Below are 10952 nucleotides of genomic sequence, written 5' to 3' on the forward strand. Positions count from 1 at the left end.
AGTACTAGATGGTTGTGGTTCTGGTTCTGGTACAGGGAGTACTAGATGGTTGTGGTTTTGGATAAAGTACAGGGAGTACTAGAAGGTTATGGTGTGCAAGGTGGGGAGCCTTGTATGCTGCGTGTTGGACTATATGGGTTACATTCACTTAATGATTGCTTAATGTTTTGAGTCCAAATATGTTTTCATTACTCGCATTTACGCAAATAAACCCTTGTGTTAGCCTATTCTTGGCATAAGCCTGCATATCATTATTTTTTCCCCACTTGCTGAGTACTCTATGTGCTCACACTTACTATTTTCCCTATACCATGCGACATGTATGCTGCTGCTCAGTGAGTGAAGATGTTGAAGACTATCAAGACGAGGTTGTAACGTTCTAGGCGCGTGTCTCCCGGTCGGTTGCCTACGGTGTTGTTGGGCACCAGTGCTTCTGTTCCGCTGCAGATATCTTCATAGAAGACAATATATGTCAATTTCTGTAAGAGTTTAACGTTTATTTAATAAAAGTATTGCTTTTGTTACTTCACCTGTGACGTCCTTATGTGTGTTGAACATCCTGGACATACATAAGCCGCATCTGGTTTTGGCTGTTAAAACCGAGTGTGACACAAGGTTAACCACCTTGCAAACTATAACCATCACCCAAGGGAGGTTGTTCGTGACCCCCTCAGCCCTTAACCACGATGAGGCTCTGAAGGCAGGGCCATCCGAAGCCTGGTGGTGGTTGCTGAAGGTGACGCCGATGGCTAGGCTGAGAGAGGTAATCTGCGACCCCCTCAGCCCTTAACCACGGCGAGGCTCCAGAGTCAGGACCATCCGGAGCCCGACTGTAGTTGCCGAAGCTGACACCAATGGCTAGGCCGAGGGATGCAATCTACGACCCCCTCGGCCCTTTCTAGCGGTGGTCGAATGGAGGGCACGTCTCGCACCTTTTGTGTATTGTGCATTGCACGGAACATTATTTCCCCAACCCCATTGCATCTTGTGGTCACGAGCGGGCGAAGGGCTCGTACTATCAATGCCATTATCATGTATGCCACATGTGTATATATGTGTGCATGCATGCATGTATGTGTGTATGAAATGAAGTAATTTTTGGATTAATCAATAAGCTGATTTGGACCTCGACGGTATTGTGGCTATGCCCATTCCTTGGAGGATTTGGACCTCGACGATACTGAGGCTATGCCCATTCCTCGGAGGGTTTGGACCTCAACGATACTGAGGCTATGCTTGTTCCTCGGAGGGTTTGGACCTCGACGGTACTGAGTCTATTCCCGTTCCTCAAAGGGTTTGGACCTCGATGGCATTCCTCAGAAGGTTTGGACCTCGGCCGTACTGAGGCTATGCCCATTCCTCTAAGGGCCTCAGAGGGTTTGGACCTCGACGATACTGAGGCTATGCCCGTTCCTCGGAGGATTTTGACCTCGATGGTACTGAGGCTATGCCCGTTCCTCAGAGGGTTTTGGTGTTGTGCAATTATATGACATTATTTGGGCAAGAATATGACTTTAAGTTTTACTATCTGCTGTTGAACAGAGCTATAGCTTAAGTTTTACTATCTACTACTGTTACCAAATAGTTATATGTTGTAGAGGCCCTCAAAAGCTAGGCTAACTAATTTCAGAGTACGTTACCCCTTCTGTTTTGTAAATTTAACCAGCTAGGAAAGCTGGGCCTTTTGGACACCCAGGACCCTCCTGTCAGAGCTCTTGTCCTTTTTTCATGACCAACTCACCTAGTATCAAACCTGACGTGGGAGGCACTTCGGAGGCCCCAACTGCTCCGGTGGTTCAGGCGGGGCCCCTTACGCCAAGAGCTTGCTGGACTCCGTTATGTCTAGGGTTGTTGTTACGACTCAATCCTCATCACTGGGGTATTGTACCATCGGTGGCGGAGTAGGAGGAGGTAGAGCATGTCGAGGGGGGCTCGGTAAGGTCCAGAGACCTACCCGATGGCCTGTTTCGGTTTTATGACTCCTGGACAACCCATCGTCGGCTCTTTCCCATGCCAGGCATCCCGCCTGTCTCTCGAGGTACTCCGTCCAGAAGGCTATAAGGTTTTGGCAATTCTTGGTATTATGGCCATGCCCTGCTCCGTGTAGGATGCACCAATACCCTTTCTGTGGTACCGATATCAAAGGCATTGATGGGATCTACGCATACGAGAGCCTGTGGTCTCCCCGAAGCCCCCTTACATCAAGGGAGGGAGAGGAGGATGCCCGGTAGCTAGATTCTCAAAAGACGCCAGATCGACAAAGGTGTCCTGGGCGCTATCACAAGAGACACCGTAAGGGTGGGCCCAAGCATGAGTGCCCATAGGCTCGAGCACTCAGAACCATTGAAGGGCGGCCTGCACGGCCGTGGCCTAGGCCGTAACCCCTTGGGGTGGTGCGAGGTCATCGCTACACCATTGTTGGAAGGCCTCCGCACCGGCCAGGGCCTCCGCGCTAGCTTGGGATAGGGCCACCGCCGGGTCGGATGGTCGTTGTTCCGTCCAGTGTTGGAACTGGTGGGTATACATAGCTTCTATAGTTGTGGTGGTCGTGTGGACCCTCGCACAAGCATGGCTGGGGAGTCAGCCGCCTGTGCTACGACCTTGGTGGTCTTCTTATTGGGTGGCATCCTACCTCTCTCTTTCTACTTCTATGTTCAAGCCCCCATGAACGGCGCGTTTTTGGTGAAAAAATGTCTTCTAGGAACAAGTGTGGCGAGATACTCATCTAAAGAGGAGACTTAAGCTTGGAGAAGAATTGAAGAGGGGAATACCGATGTGTTAATCACCAAAAGATTGGTTCCCATGCCTGATGGCCACAGTCTGTATTTATAGTGCCATATCGGATGTAAGTATACAAGTATGCCCCTTACAGGGATGTGAAATAGATTATCACTATATCATAGAGACCTAGACCGGTTGAATCACATAGTATGGGTCTAGGTAGAATAATTTTATCCGTATTTAAAGATATTATCTACTATGGCAAATACAGTGGTGTAAACTGGCCCAAGGAGTGAGGCTCAGCCGGTCGTAAACTACGGTGCCGCACTATCGTAGGTATCAGAGTGACCTCTACTTGCATCGAGATTTCAGGGCGGCCACCACTTTCACTGGCATTAACTGCTAGTTATTTCGTATTAGGCCAATTATAGTTGGTATTCTCCTTTTGTAGATATTCCTTTCGGAGGCCAGCTACTTGTCCTGTCTCGAGAGGCAGTGCCCGGAGGGGTCCACGACATCCGGGAACTTTTAGTTTCTTCAGGGAGTCCGGAGCCTGAGGGCTTCGGATGAGCTTTTTATTGCATCTCCTTAGAAATATCTGTCGGCTGAGATATTTCCCCCAACATAGCGAGAGATGCGGAAGCCCTCGTGATGACGATAGAGAAGGTGACAAGAAAGCATAAAACGAGCAGTCGTGCGGAGTGTTTCCTAAAATCCTTATTTGCCCCTTTCCGGTGCAGGATCTCAAGGACGATAGGTTCAGGAGACCTACTCTATCGATCACCGATTTAGCGTGATGGAATAGTTTTCCTGTGGCGGTGTAGTAAAGAGAGGCAAAACCCTAATACGTTGTATTCTAATGTGGTGACGACAGACCCGATTTCAACAGACTATTCACGTAGGTGTCGTGTGTCCTTCACCTCGGTGAGACGAGCTCGCTCGCTCGCACGTGTTCACCTAGTCTTCTCATCCACACATTCTAAGTGGATGGAGAAAATAACTCATTTTAAGTTGATCTTCATCTACCTCCACTAGTAAGGTGTGACTAAAGAACTGCAACCTTCTTTCACATAATAGACTTTTAAGATTTATTTGTATTACACAAATATAATGAACCAAATCCCGTATATTGTAACACTAACTACATTCCACAATTGAGAACGCGTCGTCGACTGTCATGTCAAAAGACTGAAATATCGAAGGAAACGGAGCTACGTGCACTTCTTGGTTACTCAGTCATTGCGACGGTAACGGTATGCCGTTGACGAGTGCGAGGGCGATGTTAGTGTGCTCCTTCGCGCTCACAACCTCCCCCGAAACCGGCGACGTGGCGGGGCCTGCCGTCCCGAGCCCGTCGGCGCACGTCGCCTCGTTCGACATGGCCGCGCTAAGCCACGTCTGCGCGTTGGAAATGGCCCACCTGACCTGACTTTTTCGTGCCGCGGCTCCTGCGGCGTCCAGCTTGGCGAGCTCGGCCGCCGAGTCCTTGGCCAGGCCCGCGGCCGATGACACCGTGCTCGCACAGTCGCGCAGCGCAGCCGACTCGACCCCGGGGCCTCCACCACGGGCGACGAGCTCCTTGAGGTGCTTGGACAGCACGCGGAGCTGGGACGCGTTGACGTCGGCGGCCGCCCGGGCGAGCTTGACGTGGCTGTTCTGGAACACGCATCCGTAGGGGATGAGGGAGTCGTAGCACGTCACCCGGTGCAGCGTGGTGGCGCAGCGCGCGCGGAGGAACGCCACGGTCGACGGTGGCGCCGTGCACGGCGGCGGTGCGACGGGTGATGACCGGAACGAGGAGGCGGCTGCGTCTGACGTCATCGATACAGCGGCAGCCAGGATGAAGAGAAAGGTGGCTGTCGACGCCATTGTCGTGACTTGAATGGAATCAGGGAGCTGGACACGCGCGTCCGTTTATAGGCGTGATATGGATGCATTTAGCGGCCGAGTAGCCTGCCTGGAATAACGGATCAAATTTGCCCATTGGTGGAACGGAAATGGCAAAAATTGGAAATTTCCATTGTTGCGGCAGGTTGACCGGTGTTGTCGCTGTCAGACCGAGGGGAACGTGCGTAAATGCGTAACAAGGCAAAAGAAGGCACCTTGGCCTGATCGGGCCATGATCTCCATACAGATGTCCAAAATTGTACCTCTAGCGGTCTAGGATTCATTCAGGTTCTACGGTATAAGTGTGTGCAGCGGGGCTGCGGATTTGTATGAAATGTTTATCTAAACTCCAAATGGCCGATAACGTAAATTATATAAATGATTCTCATACTAAAAGGTGGAAGTACAATTATTTGTAGACTACAAGATTAAGATTGCGTTTAATTGTTTCTCCTCTTTCTTAAATAGGGAAAAAATGTAGCAACCCTTTTGTGCTAATAAGAGTACTTCATCATGTGGCATCAATCTTTGTACATAACCTCTAGAAGCGTAAACTCTAATAGCCAAATGGCTAGAAATTCACATGTTAATCGAGAAAAGGAATAAACAACTAGAAATTCCTATGTTAATATAAGGTAAAAGAAAAGATTTAATCCAACCTTATGGTATCTGGAGGGACCCTTATTCACCGCCCATGCTCTAGCTAACTAGCTAGGGCAGAGCCACACTTCCCTAGTTTTTAGTTTTTCACCGGACAAAAAAACATATCCATCTGACTTTATTAAGCTGAAATTTTACTTTCAACTTGCATTTGAGGCAGCTTTCAAATAAAACAGGAAGCTTCAACTTAAATTTGAAAAAACGTTCAACATTTAACTTGAATATGAGATTGGTGTTCATAATAAATCCAAACCATTAAACTCAAATTTGAAAAAAAAAATATCAACTTGCAACTGGTATCTGAAAGAATTTCAAATAAAATTCAAAGCTCTCAACTCATTGAAAAAATTTCAACCTTTAAATTGGATCTGAGAAAACTTTCCGCAGAATCCTGAATTTTCAACTGGAATCTGACCAAAGAAAGTTTTTAATTTGAAGAACATTCAATCCAAAACCCTTCTAAGTGTTGTTGTCAAATTAACAATTTCAGTATCATTGGTGCAATCTAAACGTTTTTGGTCGAGCTAAGATGGAGGGTATCTGTTGTGACATACTTGGGCAGGTTTTTAATTACTGCTCAAGATCTCCAACATCGCCTCATTAGTATATCTATCGAGTCTGCAGCCTAGTCTTCTATCTTCCTCAAAAAATCTATTAACATTCACAGTTATGAAAAAGTAGACGGGTGCTTAACGGCAGCGCTCAATCTTTAGAAGAGGCAAGTATGATACATGTTGTGGGCTGATTCAAACAAGTAAAGAACGGGCCTTGATGTTTTGTTGGGTGCAAAAAGCCTTAGATAATTTTCCCCCACAAGGACCAAGGTAGGCCTATTTATAGTCTCTTTACCCTTAGGGAAGGTTACTTTTGGCGCCCCTCGATGTTACAAAATGTAATACCCTAGACTTCACCATGGCTTGGATAAACCAGCAATGTCCAATATGGTATTAACCAAGTCCGTAAGTGCTCAGTTTTCTCTCTTTTGATAACTCCATTTCATTGGGGGAGTAGGGAGCCATCATCTGATGGATGATTCCATGATCCACACAATATATATTCACCAAAGTAATTAGAGAGATACTCTCCTCCTTATTGGACCCAGCCCACTTAACTTTTCTAATTGCTTTTCAACCTCCGCTTTATAGACTATAAAGCAATACAACGCTTCATCTTTCATTTTAATCAGATAGGGTTGGCAATATCTAGTACTATCATTAATAAAAGATATGAAGTACCTTTTCCCATTCACTTGCATTCCTGCCAGCACTACAAAAGGCTATGTTAAGATATCTCTGACAAGGGCTATAGCTCATATTACTACAGAACAGTACATCACTGTCGGCTTCAAAACTCCCTTCACTGCCGGTTTTGGAGCCGGCAGTGGGTAATGGGCAGTGATAGTTGAGGACTATCACTGCCGGCTCTGTGGACCGACAGTGAAAGTGGTTATCACTGCCGGCTGAAAGATTCGACCAGCAGTGATTTCTTGGGTATCACTGCCGGTTGGTGGTTTTAGCCAGCAGTGATTCCCATGGCATCACTGTCGGCTGAAAGCTTCAACCGGTAGTGTTGTGCCTCCCCCATTCTACTCTGGCACTTTCCTCCCTCTCTGTCCTCCCTCTCTCTCCTCGATCTCTCCGTCTCTCTTCAACTCAATACATGCATACAATGAGACATATGTAATGTAAATCAATAATAAAGGCACCTTCATTAATACATAGTAATTAATGTCACACATATATACACAATAATTCTCACAGGTCACCCCCCCGAAAAGTCGGTCGAGTTGAGCCAGTCTAGTATCCCTCTACCTCTTCCGTGATGAGGACTGTGTCTCCGCATGCACGGCTGACGACATGTGTACGTGCGGGGACGAAGGGGGGGGGATGGTGGTTGAGCGGAGGACCCGGCCACACCTGATCGACCGCAGCATCACCTAAGCTCCAGGCTCGACGGCGTGTCAAAGACATCGAAGTCCGACTCCTGAATGCTAGTATGTTTTGAGCATTCGACCTCCTCCGCAGCGCACTGACGGGCCACCCTCTCGTCTTCCTCCTCCTGGGTACGTTTACGGGACGCTACTTCTTGCTCCTCCGCAACGCACAACTGACGAGTCAGCCTCTCATCCTCCTCCTCTTGGGCGCACTGACAGGCCACAACTTCTAGCTCCTCCTTCGCATCATCGTTGGAAGGCCATTCTGTCGAAGAGTCGTCTGACGGTACCAACTCCGAAATATACCTTCATTAATACATAGTAATTCATATCCTATATTAATACATAGTAATTAATATCCTTCATTAAAATAGTGTCATTTAGCGATATATAAGCCATCTAACCCTTTGGTAGACTTCCACCTTGTCGCATACTCTGTACTAGAAGGTACGGTGTAATATGAAGGTTTGTCACTGGTCGAAGGCACAATCGGTTCATGAAACTCACCGTTTGGGTTGATAACATGTTCCATAAAGAACCCAACAATCTGTTCTTGAAGGGCATTTATTTCTACTGGTTGTAACTCTTTTGTGTGTAGTTTGGAGCGCTGCGTTTGAAGAATCGAAAGAATTAGTCGTTGAACACGTGTAGAAATTGAAAAGAAGGCATCGATATGTTATTTCATACGTCAAGATCATTGAACCTGACAGCGTCTCCATCCGGGCTGAATCCGTGCATGAAAGTTAGAACATAAAATGTGCAGAGATTCTTGCCGGGTGGTTGCCTCATAAACTTCAAGAGGAAATGATTCATCACTGGAACGAATTGAACTTTTTTATTCAGTAGGAAATGCAAGACATGAATATTCCGTGCGTACCGGAAAGTTGGTTTTTACATTATACTCCTTCCTGAATAGAAAGTGAATAACACTCTTTTTGGGTATCTTGGGTACACCTTATATGTGAATATGAATACCAATTAAACTTAGATGCAATCATCAAGATGATGAAATGATTGAGTTTTCCTATTTAGCATGTCGATGAGGTTTTGGTAAGTCGTCTGAGCTCTCTTTTATGAGTCCAAGAGAATAATTTTGCTCAAGTCTAGGTGGATGACAAGGAGGATCTAATGAAAGCTGCAGGAATATTATGTCACCATAGCAAATTAGTATTAGAATCGAGTAGCCCATAACAGCAGAACGCCCTAGTGCGTAAGCACGTACTCATAGCTATAGGGTAAGAGTATGAATTTCTTGTATTGGTGGTGAAGCAGACACTTCAATATGTAGTTCTCGGTGAAGTCTGGACTCTCCCTTACAAGCGTCTGGTTTACAAGACCAGGATCGATGAATCGTACTTTAAGATCAAATTGTTGTCTGCATGCGCGATTCTCCATTCTACGAAATAGAGAAGTTAGCCATGCAATTTCATGATACAAGATCATATAACGTGATTCATATGTATAAGTCACTTACAAAGTCCATGCTCTGACTATAGCCACGTCGAGGGCATCTTCCTTGTATAGTTCATACAAGTCCTTGAAATACACCTAGAAAGAGTTGTCCCTATTGAGGAAATATTCCTTTGTGCATTGTACGGGGAATGCCTGCAAACCATGCCTGGATTTCTCCAAGTACCACTGATGTAATTGACGCATTTGAGTTGTAAGTTTCGATGCATGACGCCTCTGTAGTACAAAGGCTATGCCTTCAAGATATCGGAGGGGTCAGATGATTTTGGCATGAAGACTTTTAGTTTTCAAGATGCCGGAGGATCATGACTTTATTATGAATCCTTTTTGGCGTGGAGGCTAGGCCTTCAAGACGCCAGGGAGGTTATCCCTCCACTACATAGGTCAGCCAGGCCTTAAAGATAACAGAGGGTCTATGTCTGTCCGGCATGGAGGCAATGCCTTCAAGATGTTGGAGCGGTGTTTGCCTCTCTATCACGTTGGTTAGCTAGACCTTAAAGATGGCAGAGGGTATATGCCTGTCTAACACGGAGGCAATACCTTTATGATGCTGGAGCGGTCTTTGCCTCTCTGCTACATAGGTCAGCCATGATTTAAAGATGTCGGAGGGATATACTTCTCCGGCATGGAGGCACTGCTTTCAAGATGCCGAAGGGTTTACTTCTACGGCACGGAGGCACTACCTTCAAGATGCCAGAGGGATTTACTTCTCCGGCACGGAGGCACTGCCTTCAAGATGCCAGAGGGATCTACTTCTCCGGCACGGAGGCACTGCCTTCAAGATACCGGAGGGTTCATGTAGGCTTTGTGTGAGGTTGTTGTGAGGTATGGGTTTTTTGTTTTTTTGGGAGGGGGTTAACACCTCTAGGTTAGGTGGCTATTTCCTGTGTATGTAAAACCTAAGACTTTTATTGTCTTGGAACTTTGGAGAGGACTGAGCCTGTGGTCCCCTACACATAGTATTTGTGGAGGATCTCTGCATTCCAACTGTGTTTGAGAGGGGTCCCTTCTGTATCGGCTAGATGGTAGGAGACATTAGACTCAAGGATCAGGTATGGGCCTTCCCATTTGTGGTGTTGTTTTTCTGGAGCCAGGGCACGTCAAAGTACCAGATCCCTAGGTTCAAAGCTTCATGGCGCAACCTTAGGATTGTACCAGGCCTTAGTTTTCCTGATGTAGCAATCGAGATTGTAGAAGGCATGGAGTCACATGCCTTCGGTCAGATTGAGGGAGAGCTCTCTCTCTCTTTGGTAGTTTGCTGCAATTGCACCCTAAGCGAGCATCCTTTGACCTCGATGGGGGTCATAGCTTTGTTGCCATATAGGAGGCAAAAGGGGGGTGAACCCGATGGCTCGCGTGACTGTGGCACGGAGGGACCACAAAACCTTGGGAAGCTCTTTCACCCATAGGCCTCGAGCTAGGCCGACGAGTCAACGATTTAAACCGGAGAGCATGTTGCCGTTGGCCCATTCGACGGCCCCGTTGGACTAAGGATGGCGAATGGCAGCGAAACATAATTCGATGCCAAGGTCATCACAGAATTGTTTGAAAGGCCTGGAGTCGAATTGTGTTCTATTGTGGACCGTGAGCTGCCGTGGGATGCTGAAGTGGCAGATTATGTTCTTCCAAAAGAATTTCTGGACATTCTTCAATGTGATTGCCTTGAGGGGCTCAGCCTCGACCCATTTGGAGAAGTATTCCAATGTTACCACCGCGTACTGAAGGTTGCCTTTGGCACAGGGGAATGGTCTGATGAGGTCCATGCCCCAAAGAGCCAGGGGCCAGATGGGAGTGATCAGTTGTATGGGAGCCATGGGCTGATGGCTTCGTTGTCCTATCCATTGGCATCCTTGGTAGGTGCGAACATGGTCTTTTGCATTGGACATGATTGTAGGCCAGTGGAGCCCCTAGCGAAGTGCCTTGCCGGCTAGGGCGCGAGGTGCCAAATGATTGCCGCAGAGGCCTTCATGTATCTCCCGAAGGAGGTTGGCCACCTCTGTCCTGGTAATGCAGCAGAGGAGGGGAGCGCATACACCTGTCTTGTAAAGGGCGCCATCTATGAGATAGTAGCCCTTGGCGTGATGCTCAATACAACAAAGCGTAATTGGCTCTTCCAGCTCTTCTGTTGCAGTTAGGAAGGATAAGAGGGGAGCTCTCCAGTCTGTGGTTTCGATGGGGAGAATGGTGGTGGCCGTCCCATCAAGAGCTTTAGCAGCCAGCTGATGTAAGGTCTTGAGGAAGGTGCCTAATGGTAGGTCCTTGTCCATGGCAGCTACTTTTG

At 47.3% G+C, this 10952-nt stretch overlaps 1 protein-coding gene across 1 annotated transcript; it reads right to left on the reverse strand.

Moving 5' to 3' along the window:
* Positions 1-3957: 3957 nt before the first annotated feature.
* On the reverse strand, positions 3958-4590 carry LOC133903197 (pectinesterase inhibitor 10-like). Its single transcript, XM_062344519.1, has one exon. The coding sequence runs from the start codon at positions 4588-4590 to the stop codon at positions 3958-3960; it is 633 nt and encodes a 210-aa protein (XP_062200503.1).
* Positions 4591-10952: the final 6362 nt, after the last annotated feature.

Source organism: Phragmites australis, chromosome 21 (assembly GCF_958298935.1).
Source record: "Phragmites australis chromosome 21, lpPhrAust1.1, whole genome shotgun sequence".
In the NCBI taxonomy this organism is placed as follows: Eukaryota; Viridiplantae; Streptophyta; class Magnoliopsida; order Poales; family Poaceae; genus Phragmites; species Phragmites australis.